The sequence below is a fragment of the Biomphalaria glabrata genome, chromosome 6 (assembly GCF_947242115.1).
Source record: "Biomphalaria glabrata chromosome 6, xgBioGlab47.1, whole genome shotgun sequence".
Lineage (NCBI taxonomy): Eukaryota > Metazoa > Mollusca > Gastropoda > Planorbidae > Biomphalaria > Biomphalaria glabrata.
In genome coordinates this window covers 5,146,437-5,163,997 of record NC_074716.1, presented here as the reverse complement: position 1 = coordinate 5,163,997, position 17,561 = coordinate 5,146,437, and the positions used below count along the sequence as shown (strand labels likewise).

General features: G+C 36.4%; 1 protein-coding gene across 1 annotated transcript in view; it reads left to right on the top strand.

Annotated features, from left to right (window-relative positions):
• Positions 1-13,285, top strand: part of LOC106068368 (myogenic factor 6-like) — a 49,281-nt gene extending 35,996 nt beyond the window's left edge. Inside the window, exon 3 of the mRNA XM_056034191.1 lies at positions 10,237-13,285. Within this exon, the coding sequence (XP_055890166.1) occupies positions 10,237-10,364 (128 nt within the window). The 3' untranslated portion in view covers positions 10,365-13,285. The remainder of the gene's footprint in view (positions 1-10,236) is intronic.
• The last annotated feature ends 4,276 nt before the right edge of the window (positions 13,286-17,561 follow it).

Below are 17,561 nucleotides of genomic sequence, written 5' to 3'. Positions count from 1 at the left end.
GATAATGGAAGTGCTGTTAAGGTTTATCATTTAAAGATATATACTGAGTGCTGAGACGAAAGCCGAGCTGGTTTGGTCATATGGTAAGACATGACTCACTGTCAAAAGTTATCCTTGAAGGTACAGCGGAGGGGGCACAAAGGAGGGGCCGGCCAAAGCAAAGCTGGCTGGATAACGTAAAAAAAATGGATCGCCATCTCTCTTGATGTCCTGCTCAAACCAGTTGCTGACCGGACAAAAAAAAGGGGGGGGGGAGAGAGATTTGGTTACAAGTACTGTCACATCACACCAACGACGAAAATCAGATGATGATGATGATGATGACGATAAAGATGATGGTGATGATGACGATAAAGATGATGATGATGATGATGATGATGATGATGATGACGATAAAGATGATGATGATGATGATGACGATAATAATGACGATAATGATGATGACGATGATGATGATGGTGATGGTGATGATGGTGATGATGATGATGTTGATGATGATGATGATGACGTTGGTGATGATGATGATGATGATGATGATGATGATGATGATGATTATGATGATGATAATGATGATGATGATGATGATGATGACAATACCTGTGCACTTTTAAGCCCTGCAGATTGAAATTTTTAAATCTCTTCCATCTGTAACACAAAATAATGACACAAGGCAGGAAGAATTAGACTTTCAATCTACGACTTACAACTTATTTTCAAAACAAACGGGCAACTAGCTAGCGGGAAATAAAGGAGATTTGATACGAAGATGATCTGCTACGCATTGCAATATTATTACCATGAGAGCTCAATTCTTTGTATTTAGTTGACATCAGTTAAGTTCAATTTAGCGTCCTTGGTATTGGTTACTTTAGAATGAAAATATCTAATGGACATCATTCACCAATCGTAAACAAACGACATTTAGCCACGTGATAATATTGATAAAACAATGAAAATTACGTATCACGTGACAGCCTTTATGGATTGCGTAATTTGTATAGAAGATGTAGGGAACCACGTGGAATAATGTTCCCACGTGACATGCAGCGTGAACTTTGTAAAGCAAATACTGAAAATGTCTCACATTTTTTAAATTTTATTTTCCATTCGTTTGTTTACCGTTACCCATGGCAACAAGGGGGGAGCTATGTGGAGAAAGAGAATGAGAAGAGAAGAACAAACTATTACCAGACATGTCCTCTCTTAAGCTCTCACATCTACGCGTCGTCACTTTCATTAGCTCCCTTTGCGTCCTGGCCAAACTTCATCCTGCGCGGTCATTAAAATGAAGGGAAACAACTCGACTACAAAGCTGTCCTTGTGTTCAGTAAATCAGCGAGTTGAGTCCCCCCACTTGATCAAGTTTTGCTGCTAGCTTAAGTGGAGCCCTCCTCAAGTACAGTCTATACAGAGAGGCCTGGGAGAAGCCCGGGAGTTTAATCTCAGAACTTTAACTTAGTTTCTAGGTATAAATGACTGCATTACAGTTTTTTGGGGTTTTATTTTTTGCTCTGGGAATAAATACAGACATAGAAAATACATGAAATATATATATATTTAAATAAAACGAAAACATTGAATTAAAATTAAAGACAGATAAAGAGAGAGAGAGAGAGAGTTAGCAAAAGAGAAAGAAGGAAAGAGAGAGAGAGAAACAGAGACAGAAAGGGAAAGGGACACAGAAGGAGAAGTGTGTTCAAATAAAATATTTTTTTTAAAAATGTATCCTTTGGTTGGGCCAATATTTAAGCAAATAAGAAAATAAAGAAACTAGAACCGAAGAAATTTAGAGCCATGAGATTTATAACAAATGAGTATTTCAAGTATCACAACAGTAGCACAATTAGAAACATCGCTATAGTTGGAGACACTACAGGACAGAAGTCTAACAAGTAAAGTAGCAATAATACATAAAATACTGAACTATAATTTACAAAGGCTTAAACATAACATAATGAAATACTCAAGGGAGACACAAATATAAAATCACATTTCTTATTCCACATGCGAGAAAAAGTTTTTACAAGTCTTCCTTTTTCAGAAGTGCCAATAGACCATGAACAAGTTGTCTAAATAAGTCTAAGTTTACCAAGCATTCGCAGCACTAAAGAAATCTACGGATGGATGTCATTTATATTATTTTTTCTAGGAACGTTTGTAAGATTATAAGATTATAAGGATTTCCGTTTTATATATTATATCTACTTTACTTTTTATTCTTCTGTCCTGAAGTGTATTTAAGTTTAAGTGTAGTGATTTTATTTAAGGTGTTACTTTGATCAAATATGAATATTCCTTTGTTATGAATCTCACGGCTCTAGTTTGTATTTGATCTATTTTCGTCATGTTTTCTTGAGTTAAGGGATCCTAAACAGAGGATGCATATTCTAATGTTGGCCTCTTAGTTTTATGTTCTTGTTTGATTTGTAAAACTTTCTTTTGATAAACCCTTATGTTTTGCTTGATTTTTTAATAATTTCATCAATAGCGTGGTCGAGCGGCTAAGTGCGCTTGAACTTGGCTTGGCTTGGCTACCTAGTAGGGGGCTCGAGGTTCGACACCCGACTCGGGCAGAGTTGTGTTTACTGAGCGCCTAAAGGCAAAGGCAACACGGAAAATAGATACCCCCCTAGATACCCCCTCCCTTCCCCCACTGGTCCACAAATGAGATTGGACCAAAGCGCTCTGAGCATGCTATAAGCATGAAAGTAGCGCTATATAAAAGCTATAATATTATTTATTTAATATGGGGATTTTATGAAAACTTTTCATTTATTATTACACCCAAATCAGTGTCACTGGTGGTTTACCATGAATAAATAAGTAGTTTTTACTTGTTTTAGTTTTATTATATTTTTTTTTGTTACTAGCATTTTTCTGGGTTGAAAGACATGCTCCAATTTGATTCCCATTTCTGTAATTCTTTTAATTCTTTTTGTAAAATTTCAGTGTCTTGTGTTGTTGTTGTTTTTTTGTTTTGTTTTGTTTTATATATATTATGCAATAGTCTTCAAATAATCTGACTTATGTTTATGAACTAAACCAATTTGGTAGGTCATTTATGAAAATTTGAAACAGTGGGCTTAAGACTGTTCCTTTAGATACACCTTTAGGAACACCTGAGTTTACAGTTATTGGTGTTGATTTGAAGCAATGTATTATTACAGTTTGTTCCCTGCCTATTAAAAAATCATGAATACATTGATGTAATGAGTCCTTAATGCCGAAGTATTTAAGCTTTTTAAGCAGACTATGGTGGTCGACTTTTTCGAATGCCTTAGAAATATCTAATAAAAGGTTATTTATTTGCTCACTATTACCTAATCCCTTTAGAAAATCATCAATTAATCCTATTAGTTGAGTTTCATATGACCTACATTTCCTAAAGCAATGTTGGTATGGAATGATATGCCTAAAGCCGATCCTTAGTGTTTGAAAAACTTTTACTGCATTTATTCCAAATACCATGAAAGCTCTTCGCATAATTGTTTGGGCTAGTGTGCAGCATATGGCACAGGCCTAGGACACCGCGTACTGCTTAGGTCGCCTCTGATACATTCTCGTTGAAGAGAGAAATACAACAGCGTGAAAATGAAAGTAAAAGTGAAAATGGGGAAAAGAAGGTATAAAATAAAATTTAAAATGAAACATTTAGTGAGAGAACGAGCGAAAAATTCTTCTTCCGGCCAGCTTTTTGCTGCTGAACTGTCATCTCTTTTGCAGACTGTATCAAGGAAAAATAGTGTTCTCATCTCTTCAGTGTTTCATGGTTGGTTATGTTGAGCTGTAGTGGTAGAAGGTTCTGCCTAAGCGGGTTAAAATTTGGGCATTTAGAGAGGAAAGAAAGCAAGAATATTTGGTGGAGGATGGAGGAAGAAATGACTAAATATACTGACACCTAAATCATCCAAGGTTACATCCCTTTCTCTGCAGGTAACATCTTTTTACCTTGTTCCAGGGCGCCTAGTGACCGTACATCAACTTCCCAACATGGCGAGCATTCCCACCTCGTGCCCAATTATGCTAAGTTTATTGCATCTTGCAACGAACACGTCCGTAATTTATTCATAAAGTTATACACCATTATTTTAGCCCTGTACACCTCTTTGCAGCATTTCTAGCTAGGGATATTTTATAGCGGTCTACATAGGGAAACGCGACACCGCCTAACATTTATGCGGTGTCTACTTACCGCTTTTTCACTTCTCCCCCGTCTGCTCAACACTTCCGTTGTTTTATGGTGATGTTTTCATCGGGGGCACACGACGACCTGTCGAGTTCACAATTGATTTAGATATTAAAAGAGCGCGTAGATACGAGGCGTATGGAGGTCGGGGAGATCCGCGAGATTCTGTAATTAACTTCAAGATTAAAATAGGAATATGGGATGCAGCCATGTCACTTAGGTAGGGGTTAAAGGTCACATTATGTCTAATTAAAACTTGGTACTGCTGCAGTTATGGAATGTTTGGTTCATGGGCAAAAGAAATTTAAAAAAAAAAAAAAAATCAAGTGTATATTAACACATTGTTTTAGAAAAGTATATTATCAATCGGAAAGATTCGTTTACTAAAAGTGGGATGAGTGGCTGATAGGCTTTGTTACCTATCAAGGGGGCTCGAGATCGAATCCCTACACGAGCTGGGTTGTGTTTAATGAGCGCCTACAAAGTATAGTGTAACAGCGAGTGGAACTTTTTGATTTCCATATCCAAATAAAATAATGTGTGAAGTAAAAGGCAAGTGATTGTGAGCTTAATGTACTTCTAATATTAGTAGTACTTATAGACCAAATGTACTTCTAGTCCTGATGTACTTCTAGTCCTGATGTACTTCTAGTCCTGATGTACTTCTAGTCCTGATGTACTTCTAGTCCTGATGTACTTATAATCCTGATAAACTTATAATCCTGATGTGCTTATAATCCTGATGTACTTCTTCTCCTGATGTACTTATATTCCTGATGTACTTATAGTCCTGATGTACTTTTAGTCCTGATGTACTTCTATTCCTGATGTACTTATAGTCCGGATGTACTTATAGTCCTGATGTACTTATAATCCTAATATACTTCTAGTCCTAATGTACTTCTTCTCCTGATGTACTTCTAGTCCTGATGTACTTATAATCCTGATAAACTTATAATCCTGATGTGCTTATAATCCTGATGTACTTCTTCTCCTGATGTACTTATATTCCTGATGTACTTATAGTCCTGATGTACTTTTAGTCCTGATGTACTTCTATTCCTGATGTACTTATAGTCCGGATGTACTTATAGTCCTGATGTACTTATAGTCCTAATATACTTCTAGTCCTAATGTACTTCTTCTCCTGATGTACTTCTTGTCCTGATGTACTTTTAGTCCTGATGTACTTATAGTCCTGATGTACTTATAATCCTGATGTACTTATAGTCCTGATGCACTTATAGTCCTGATATACTTCTTCTCCTGATGTACTTATAGTCCTGATGTACTTTTAGTCATGATGTACTTTTAATCCTGATGTACTTATAGTCCTGATGTACTTATAGTCCTGATGTACTTTTAATCTTGATGTACTTTTAGTCCTGATATACTTTTAGTCCTGATGTACTTTTAATCCTGATGTACTTATAGTCCTGATTTACTTTTAGTCCTGATGCACTTATAGACCTGATGTACTTCTTTTCGTGATATATTTATAGTCCTGATGTACTTTTAGTCCTGATATACTTTTAGTCCTGATGTACTTTTAATCCTGATGTACTTATAGTCCTGATTTACTTTTAGTCCTGATGCACTTATAGACCTGATGTACTTCTTCTCGTGATATATTTATAGTCCTGATGTACTTATAGTCCTGATGTACTTTTAATCCTGATGTACTTCTAGTCCTGATGCACTTATAGACCTGATGTACTTCTTCTCGTGATATACTTATAGTCCTGATGTACTTCTAGTCCTGATGTACTTCTAGTCCTGATGTACTTATAGTCCTGATGTACTTTTAATCCTGATGTACTTCTAGTCCTGATGTACTTATAGTCCTGATGTACTTATAGTCCTGATGCACTTATAGACCTGATGTACTTCTTCTCGTGATATACTTATAGTCCTGATGTACTTCTAGTCCTGATGTACTTATAGTCCTGATGTACTTATAGTCCTTCACTCCGGAATAGGAATTCGAGACCCCTCTCGACTCCGAAGCTAGGTGCTTAAACACTAACCCCACTCAACCTCTACATCCCTATCTATCTATCTATCTATCTATCTATCTATCTATCTATCTATCTATCTATCTATCTATCTATCTATCACCTACAGACAGGCAGATAAGAGATAGATAGATAGATAGATAGATAGATAGATAGATAGATAGATAGATAGATAGATAGATAGATAGATAGATAACATACTTACTTGCATACATACATACATACATATATACATACATACATACATACATACATACATATATACATACATACATACATACATACATACATACATACATACATACATACATACATACATACATACATACATACATACATAGATTCATGTACCCATTACCTAAGACGGTTTATTTACCTATTTATCACAGCAGTACTCACCCTGTATCTGAGTACATGTCCGCCTGTATCTGAGTACATGTCAGCCTGTATCTGAGTACATGTCTCTACTGATCTGTCTTTTCTTATCTCTGTGTCTCTTCCCATTTTTTTTTTCTACTTTTCTACTTTCCCTTATCACGTGACCACCGTGTAATTCACCCATATCTTTATTTCATCCTTTATTCTCTATCTCTCGGTCTGTTTTCATTTTATAACTCTCTAGACAGACACTATGCTGAAAGGGCGTTGGTATAGGGTGTTTTGTAATTCAGTCTATAGATAAGGAAGCGTATCGCTGGAAGGGAGGGGGGTGGGGGGTGTGCAAGGAGGGGAGAATTTTTTTTTAAGTCTCTGGCGCCGTCTCGGCATCTTTTAAATCTTATTATCTCAGATCTGGAAAAGTCATCACCTCCGTCGTAACTCACTTAAAGCGCCCACCGCTCACTCTCAGCCTCCGCTTCTCTCCCCACTCCCCCTGTGTTGCGCCACATCCCCGAAACAGACCGCCCTGTCCACCCCCCCCCCTTCACCCCTGTGAATGAGGTGTCCAGTCCTAGGGGCCTACAATATAGTAAACAAACAGTCAAAACAAATACAGCGCTGGGGCCAAGAAGAGAGAAAGAGGGAAAACATGATTGGCTTACAGAGCCCAGCACGTGCAGGCGACATCTGTAACAACACACGCCATTGGTCAACGGGGGGAAAAGATGCTGCCAGAAACCTAAGAAAATGTGTCCCACATAGCCGGAAGGAAAGGTCACGTGACGACTTTGACACGACAATGTTTAGTGAAGCCCTAAAAATAGAGCCAATGGAATGAAGTTCAGTGCTAGACCTACGCGGGAATGGGGGGATCACTCGCCCTAACGACAAAACCGAAAGCAAAACAAGGAAATGACAAATAAACTACAAGATATATATTAATTTCTTTGGGGGATGGTCTTTGTGGGAATTCCCGTTTACCAATTAATTTATTGAAGAATTTTTTTTATCATATGTGGAGGACTGTTGAGGACAATCGATTAATAGCAAGCTTTTCATTGTATCCGATGTACAGAAAGAAGAAGAATTGAAATGTGATAATAAACTACTTAATAATTTTGTGAACGTTTCAGCAATTTAGAAATATAGTTGAAGCACAAAGTCGTATTTATAATTTAGCTGGCACCAAAGACATTATTTCTATGGTTGGCGCCATCTTTCAAAATGGCTCCCTGAATACTGATTGGTTAGTCTATTTATTTGATAACACTTAATCTCTTTCATGTTCATTTCTTGCGTTTTTCTTTAGGTTCCATCAAATCCTACCCACACGTACACACACTCACACACCACACACACGCACAGCCACACACACAACTTTTCTTATCGGATGTTAAAAATTAAAATGAAAATAAAAAATATTGGGAATTATTTTATTTAAAATTCTATTTATGATAATCCCTAATTTCCGCTCAAGTCATTAGTTATTTTATTCTGTTGGTTGAAAACGAAGATTTGTGTAAGGGTCTCAACGGTTCTCAAATTGAAAGGTGAGTCCCTTAAGACTTGGCACTTAAAAACTTATAAAGGCATATTCTTCGTCCCATATGCTAGGACAAATTTGTACTAATACTCCTTCTTCCCTAGTGCTATTAGAGCATGGAATGGGTTGCCTGAGCTAGCCAGGAAAACCAGTGACTTGGCAGAATTTAAGTCATTGGTTAATATGCATGACTAAATGCATGACGCGTAGGACGTAAATATCTTCTTTTTTGAAGCAACGTCTGTATTATATAAGATAAGATAAGATAAGAAATAACTTCTTTTGTGAACTATAATATATGAAATAAAAAAATGTAGTAGACTTTATTAATATTATAAAATTGTATTTTTAAGAAAATCTAATTCACTACAATAACTATTCTTTTCAGTCTCACGTTCTGAAGTCGTCTCCCCTAACTAAGAGCGCTGAAAACAGTGCTACTAATCTTGCATCATTCACAACCAATCGCTAACATCGTCCCACCGTCACCATAGAAACACTCAGACGCACACACACACCATTACGTGTTAGTTGGGCTACCTAGTCATGTGACGTGCGCTCTGGATTGTCGTTCTGTGGTCTTGTAGGTCAAAGTTGCGAACCCTGCCCGATGCCATCCCCCGTCGTCCTGCTAGAGATTTAGCCTAGGATGTATTTTCAGAATCTGAAGGAACATCCAAAACATGTAAAACATACAATCAATCTGTCAATCAATCAATCAATCAATCAACGATGTTCTGAGCTCCCAAAATCGAACACCGAAACTCCACAGAGATCTAAGCTCACGAGCTCTCGCTTTAAAATCTAGCGTTTCACCTCTCGGCCACATCCCGTGAAAGTCCGTAAAAGTCCGTGAAAGTTCGTGAAAATCCGTGAAAGTTCGTTAAAGTACGTCTAAGTACCTATACATACTAAAATGTTTTGGTCAAAACTTTTGGGGCATAATATTTCATAATATTAAATCCATTTTCATCATTATCTCATGGCTTTTCAATGGCTCGTCATATATGCGGCGTCTCTGGGCGCTGCTTCCATCAGATACAGGTACACGGCGCCCTTATCACGCTTCCACCTGGCCGCGATGTGTAACAGATATGCAGATCTGTTGGCCCCCGTCAAGCTAGCCGCAGAGCTGCCTATCACTACACTTTCGACTACATCGATATCACAGGATCGTCAGTTCGTATTGTCGTCAAGTTAGGGAAGCCAAACAAAACCCTGACGACGTTGTCTATCTCACGTGGGCGTTTCCGTTAAGAGAAACGGATGGGGGGTCTCCCTTTTTTTAAAACTGTGTCTTTAAGTGTCTTCAAACTTGGTGTTTATTTTCTACTTTATATGACATGGCATGGTACAGAAGGATGCTTTAACTCTTTCTCTCCGTAATTATTTACCATATTCTGGTGGAATCAACGCTGGTATCGTCAGTTAGGAGGGAAAGAGTTAAAGGTCTTTCTTTCCTTTCTGTCATCTGTTTGGTGTCTCTTTGTTTCTTCTCGCGAAAGACTTTGACTAGAAAGTCAGTCGGAGTAGATTTGACCGTTCTAACGTGAAAGAGTTGAGAAGAATTTAGAATCGCATCAGCGGAGACGTATTTAGTTTTCTCCTGTAAAATAAAATTGTTATTTTAAAATTCATTTTATTTTCTAGTCCTCTAACGCGAAAATGGTGTGAATAATCCAAATTAATTAATTTAACTAATAAGTTCATTTATTAAACATTGTTTAAAAAGTCATTTTTACTTGAATGATACTTAAATATGAGATTTACGTAATTAAATTTGAAATAATGACAAAATGGATTCCTCAAAATAAAAGTTCATTAATGCACCCTCTTAGTAAAAACGTTTGTCTTCCCTCTGCTAAAGAAACGCTGCCTTGGGTATAGATGTGCAGTAAAAAAAAAATTTAATTGGATAGTCATTAAAATGAAATGTATACAAACAGATTGTCGATCTTTTCAATACTAGAAATAAAATTATATTGTTACCTAAAAAGGAAATATTTGACATTTGATTTTAAATGTAATAAATTATTTAAAGCTAATTTTAAAGTAGCTATTAAACTAAACAAAAATATGTATGTATTTTTTTTTCTTTTTTCAATCCCCAGGCTACGACCCTGCAGGCGGGAACGGAGCCTCGAGCCTCAATTGTTTGTCCCTCATCGTGGAGAGCATTTCGCCCAACAAAACCCCGGCTGTGCTGACCAGTATGACGTCATCAGATCGGCCATTGTGACCGACGGTTGAACCCGACCGTTGATCACGTGACGCTAATTCAGTCAACCGGAGCGTGTACAAGAAGCCTAATTAAACAGAAACAAAGCTGCGGACGTTATCCTCAGTGGACTGAACTGACCGTTATGACGTAAAGTACAATCACACTTTGTGAGTGTCGGAACTAATCTCTTTTTTTTTTAAAAAAGATACATCAGGACTATTTGAGCTTAGACAAGCTTTAATGAGCGTCTACTTAAAGATACAAGTGACGTTAGAACGAAGCAATAGGTATTGGTTATTAATCAATATGACTTTTTTCGAAGCCTGGGTGATTAGTTAGTGGATGTAATCATTTCACAGAGTCAAAAAATACTTTGGCTACTTGCATTTGGATCGAGACTTGACATTGATCTTAACCAAATGTCTGTGACACTATACATTACTAGGATATTTAGACGCTCAAATCTGACATGTGTGGTCACGGATTTTCATAATATGTTGAATAATCGAAAGAAAGAATGAACATTACAAAATGATCAATTTGCAGTTGAAAAGCTATTGATGTAAAATAAATGTCCTAACATTAACTAAAACAATGTTACACTTGTTTATAATGTCTAGATTCAATGTCCAGATAATTCTCTTTATTACTTTATTACTCAAGCATTCGCTGACACTTTATGCGCATATCAATGTCATTATTTACGATGAATAAGTCAGTTACTAATTGTGCTGTTCCTCTCTCAAGGTATTCACAGTATTTCATGATTTATATACATAAAAAAAACTAACTTAATTGTATATACATTCGATGAATGATCGCTTGAGATGTATTACCGTAACTGTACAAATATTTGTTTTTACTTTGTTTGCCAAACATTCAGTGCCACAATGCAAAAAACTTCATGTATCGCAATGCCATAAGGGGAGGTGCGGTGGCTGAGTGGTAAAGCGTTCGGCTTCCAAACTGAGGTTCGAATCCTGATGAAGCCAGTGATTTTTAAATTCGGGATCTTTAGAGTGCCTCTGAGACCATCAACTTTAATGGGTATCTACTTGGTCGTTGTGCTGGCCATATGACACCCTCGTGTGTTTGCAGAACCAGATGACCTATATATCTGCCACATAGATCGAAACTTCTGAGAGAGACAAGGCTATTAAGGCCATAAGTAAAAGAGGCAGTGATTTATATGGACCTCACAATGACCTATAAACTCAGTATCTAAAGGGTGGATAACTGTAATCATTAGGACAAGAGTTGATTTCCTTGTGTCGAGTTCAATTAACAGCGATATTGTGAAACCCACAATCTAGCCATTCGATTTCCTGGATTCACTTATTCACACTTCAAATATATATAGGTTAGCCTCCTTCAGCAGTAGAACGACTATGGTTCATCTCGAACACTTTTTCATATGCATATGGCTGTGGAGCCCTATTTTGGAGAGACACTCCCGTCCTCAAGTCAAGGTGGCTTTCACTTTGGTGGTAGAGGGCCTGGCCATTGTTAATGTGGCATGCTTTTCTTCAAGAGCTTAGGCCCATGTTTTCTCGCTCTCCATAGCTTTCTTGGTCACCGTCTCTCTCCATTTAGTGTGGTCTAGGGCTATGTCTTCCCTATGGTCAGTATCAATGTTTACTGATTTAAAATCCCTTTTTTTTTCACATCAACGTAACGGTTGTGGGGGCGACCAGTTTTTCTTGAGTTGCAAGTTGCCCGTACAGAATGATTTTCTGGATGCGATTTTAATTATGGAACCTTTAAATAACTCAAGGTTAGCTAACTCTTCAAGAAAAAGCGCTCAAGAGTTAAGCTTTCATGGCATGTCCAAGACTATAGGCTCCTTCCCCTCTCTGCAGCGTTAAGATGTTTCTATACAACACTTTCCGAATTTTGTGGGCACTAGATCTGTTTGGGCGACATCGCTCCCATAGCTGTAAAAACCTTGTTTCTAATCTCTTCATTCGTGATGCGGCCTATGCAAGTGACGCCCATGATGCATTTATAATTCAACTTCGGATAAAAGTTGATAAATGCGTTTTTTGAAACTAAATCGTTGGTTGATAAATTAGCTTTTGAATGATTGGATTGATTGATAGTTTGATTGATTGATTGTCTGAGTGATTGATATGTTTTGTGTAAAATTGTTCAAAGATTATTTAAATATTGCACTTTCTTGACGCAATATAAATCCCCTTGCTCAAAATTGTATAAAGTTATATTAATTATGTTGACTCCTGATATAACCTATGCCTTCAGTAATATCGCAGTATTATACCTATTCAGATTTTTTTTTTCAGAGATAATGCCAAAATCAAAAGAAATATATTCGTGTGTGTGTGTGTGTCTTGTTATCTCATATTCTTTAATATTTTTTTTTTTTTTGCATAAAAATGTCTTCAGTAGTTATCATGTGCCTTATGATCCTATTTGTCTATTTATTTATATTAATTTTTAAAAACAAAAAAAATAAAAACATATTTTGTTATACTGCACTAGTGCCCCTTTGTGATTGTACCATATCAGTATTTCAAAGTTAAAATTTTAATTATGGTTTTTACTTCTATGCATACTTTTTACTAGCAGATGTTTGATACGTTTATGTATACAATAACAGCATTGGATAATGTTGGATATTCCTTTTTAAAACTGTTATTACATAATATTGTCAATTACATTTTCTTTTTCGTTCTTTTTACGTTTAGTGTTTTTCATATAACTCATTTGCATAAGAAATTTGAATACATGACAGAAATCCGTGTTTGCATTTTATTTTGATTGATTGTAATCTACAATTATTTTGTAGAAAATGTTATTTTCAGCAAGAAAATGTACAGGTGATTTTAATTGTAACTGGATATTAACATTTTGTGCCTTAATTATTAATTCAAATTTTTAGCTCTCATGTGCCTTTGATTTCTCTGAATAAACATTAGCCTTACCAACTGATTATGTTGACCTCATTTACATATGTTAATATCTATCTGACTACGCTCACTCTTTGCACGTGAATCGAGTAAGTACTTATAGTAATATATGGTAAGTCTAGTTACCCTTGTGCGGCTTTGCAACACAACCATCCTAATAATGCCTGTATGACGCCGCCTTTTCAAAAGATGGGAGTCACCAGTCTTCTTTGAATTAATATAAAATGAGATGGTTGTCAACTTCGACAACAAAGGAGGAGCTATTTAGTAACCCTGGGTAGAATTTGGGGATTGTAGTTGCAATTAATGCAAATAGGCCAATTTAGAAAATCCTGGCAACCCTACCAAGCACAATTACTGACTGAAAAAAAAGTCAACACAAACCAAATAACACAAAAAAACTTTTGAAGAATTTCGAATTGTTAAGATCTAAATGGTAAAACGCTTCTAAGTCCAAAATGACATCTGAATTGGACAATGTATGATCTACTCATTAGCTATCTCAATCTCTACTTTATAAGAAGCGGCCATAGCAGTGCGAGGGGGGGGGGGGGACTATTCATTATAGAAGGAATGACCACTGACCTGCGACCTTCTATGACGAGTCATCTCCGAGGGGCCTTGGGCGATCAGACCAGGAATACTTGTATGTTGGACTTATGGTGACAAAAGATTCTCTTTTATCGCGGGCCCCCGCCCTCAAAGGCGCGATGCCTGGGGCGGTTTCCCAACTCGCCAACCCTTCTAGGCAACCTTTGACTCTGTTATTGATAGAGCCGCACTCACCCTATCAATTCAAGACACACACAGACGCATGCATCATTCCCCTCATCCGAGATCTCTCGTTATAGAGGGCCTCACCACTGACCTGTGACGTCGCAACCTGTGGGCTGTGGAGACCAATAGACCTGAGACGTGGTAACAAACGCTTGTATCAACTATGTCTGTCTGTCCGGTAAAATTTTCGTACACTAATTTCTCAACACCCATTCTCGGATCAAGTTAAACCATAAGTTGTACCTAACATGTCATGAATCGATCAAAAAAATAGTTCATTAATTATTCGTAATTAATTTTGTTTCTTGATATCAAAAATGGGAAAAAATGCTACTTATTGAGAGATGAAGCTATATGTGTGGAGTTATTTCCCCTACTATGTTTTGCACACGTTTTTTTCTCCCATTGTAGAATCAAGCTGAAATTTCGCATAAGTAATCATAGTCGATGGTAAAACATTAATCAATTTTAAATAAAGTAGCCAAATAGTCAATGAATTAATGCTAATTAATTTATTTATTTGATATAAAAAGGAAGGTTATTTCTTAAAATATTGAGCTATATTTTGCTACTTTTAATTTTTGTAAAAAGGTAAACTTTAGTCTTATTTCCCCGCTTGAGCAAAGCAATGTCTTACTAAACAATGTCTTACTAAACAATGTCTTACAAAACAATGTCTTACTAAACAATGTCTTACAAAACAATGTCTTACAAAACAATGTCTTACTAAACAATGTCTTACAAAACAATGTCTGACAAAACAATGTCTTACAAAACAAATTATTACAAAACAATGTCTGACAAAACAATGTCTTACAAAGCAATGTCTTACAAATTAACTATTTAGTAATAATTTTGTTGTTCTGCAGTGTCAATGACCACATATTTCAAAAATAATTGTTCCACTCCCCACACTAGTTCCACTTTTTGAATCAGAAATTAAAATTGTTTCTTTTAAATCTCCACTGTGTATTCATCTTTGATTTTGACTAGCCATTTAGTTTTCCTGTTTTCATCATAGTAGATTTACTTCTGTTGACTTCACATCCCCCCCCCCCCACCATACTATTTCTTTATCCGTGACTCCACCCATCCCCCCCTCACTCCACATCTTATTGTATCCTTCAACTCGAAACAGAACTGACGTTTTTTTTTCTCCCCCTTTATCAGTTTCAACTCGTCTGCTCCCTTCCAATCTGGCATCCATCTTGCTTCAGTTCAACCAATCAACACCAATTTATCACAATGGCGAGAGTCTACCAAACCTTTTTTTTTTAAAAGCTATTTTATAAATAGATAAAATATTTATATCAGCCTCCGACCTGGTTTACCCCACATTTTTTCTTTTTTCCCTTTGGCGTTTTTTTTTTTTTTTTTGCTCTTCTGGAATTTTATTTATTGAATGTCTGTTACTTCACATATCAAAGGTGGTCTTCTAAGCTGGATATATACATATATGCAGTGCTTTTTTTTGTAATAAAAAATAGGTGCTGGTACTCAGTGATGGATTGCCTAACTTTTAACTACTAATAAATTAATAATAAGCTAAAATACAAGAAAAGTAATTATTTTTTTCCCAACATTCAAAAAGGTGCCGGTACATGTAAGTATCGTCACAAAAAAAAGCCCTGTGTATATATGTATATATACTAGCCAGACATTACCCGCGGCCTGCGGGCCTTAGTTTGTGTATTACTAATCAAAGTGGATTAAATTTAGATGTATGTTTAACTTAGATAATGTTCCTTTCAAGTTTTTCTCTTTCGCCATGAAAATAAAAGTAGTTTTGCTAGAATGGGTTTACTATATCTATTAAAAATGAAAAAAACGCGAGATGAATTAAATATAAAGTGCAATTAAAACGGGTTTACCCGTTAACCATGATCCACAGAAATAGATGACCTTTACATCATCGCAAAGTCTGAAAGGGGACTTTACCTTGTATAAATAAAAAAAAAATATATACATTTGATAGCAAAATGTTCTACATGTTTCGGATGTTCCTTCAGAGTTGAAGATAGTTTATTTCCTAGTCCAAACCTCCCGCAGGACGACGGGGGATGGAAGCGGGCAGGGCCTGAAACCAGGACCATCGATAAATCTGAACGACAGTCCAGCGCGCAAACCGAACGACCAGGCAGCCATCCAGTGACGTTGTAAAAGGTTTAAAGCATAGATGGACACATTTCGACAAATGTTAGGGCTACTATACACAAGTCACAGTTCCAGTTAGCACCCAAGGAACATTTATGCCAAGTTTTATCGAGATTGGTCAAACGGTTTTGATTTCTATGTGGGGCAAACATACTTACGCCTTACTTTCTACTTTAGAATATAAATATATTCCAAAAGAAAATTAAATGTGACCTCGTCACACACACACACACACACACACTTACACATCATAAATACTAGTATACAAGAAGAATGTGCTAGATGGCGGCCGTTGCGCACCAGTTGTTCTCGAAGGTTACCGTACATAATGATCAATATCGAAGTAGCATTGTCAGTTGCGAATCATTTTGATTCCATAAGCCTATCGATTTAAGCTAACAGCCTTTTTACATTTAATTAATATTAGTGGTTTTAGCTTTTTTAATAGACAGACGGAAAGACAGACAGAGAGTACAAAAATAATATCGACTTTTTCATTAGTGGGGTAAGCGCTAAAAATACAATTATTATGTGTTTGAATACCTCAACAATAGAAGATGTGTAGACAAATACATCTACACATAAAGTTGAAAATATTTTCGTAGATAAATAGTAATTGAATGTTTAAAAAAAAATCATTAATACATACTTCTATGAATCAATGGTTTTCAAATTTAAAATGTTAAAAAAACAGAAATACAAATAAAGTAAAAAAAATAAATCTATGAAGATTTTATTTTAATTTTCCGGACAATATTGGTAGACTCTCACGTCAAGTGATGAAAAAAAAAGTCCTCAGTTTTGAGATTCTTTGAAGCAATTAAGAATTGAACTAGAAGTCAGTTTATCCAAGCTAAGTGACTAGACGTGTAGTGATTTACCTCGGTCTCAACTTCGTGGCTTTCTTGGTTTTTCACATTCCTTGACTTGTGTTTTTTTTTTCTTTCTCCTTTCTGGTCTTCCCTTCTCTCTGACACACACACACACACTCTCTCTCTCCATCTTTCTCTCTCTCTCCTTGCTCTCTCTCTCTTTTTTTTTTTTTGTATATGAGTTTACAGTTAATGAGCTCCAGTAGACTGACTCAGATGGAATAATGACGCCGTGGACTGGGCAGAGGGGAGTTTGTCCTACCCCCGCCCCCCCCCGCACTTTTATTTTTTAAGCCTGGTTTAATATTTGTTTAGAAAGTATAATGAATGATAGCTGAGGTTGGAAGCAGAGACTATTAGTGAAAAGGGGGGCAGGTTCCTCGGCCATTTCCTCCTACCGTGACGCATACAATTGATTTCACAGTTTCTTAGATTAATGAATCCAACAAGATGGAGATACAGGTAGAGCTGAGCTAAAAAAAATC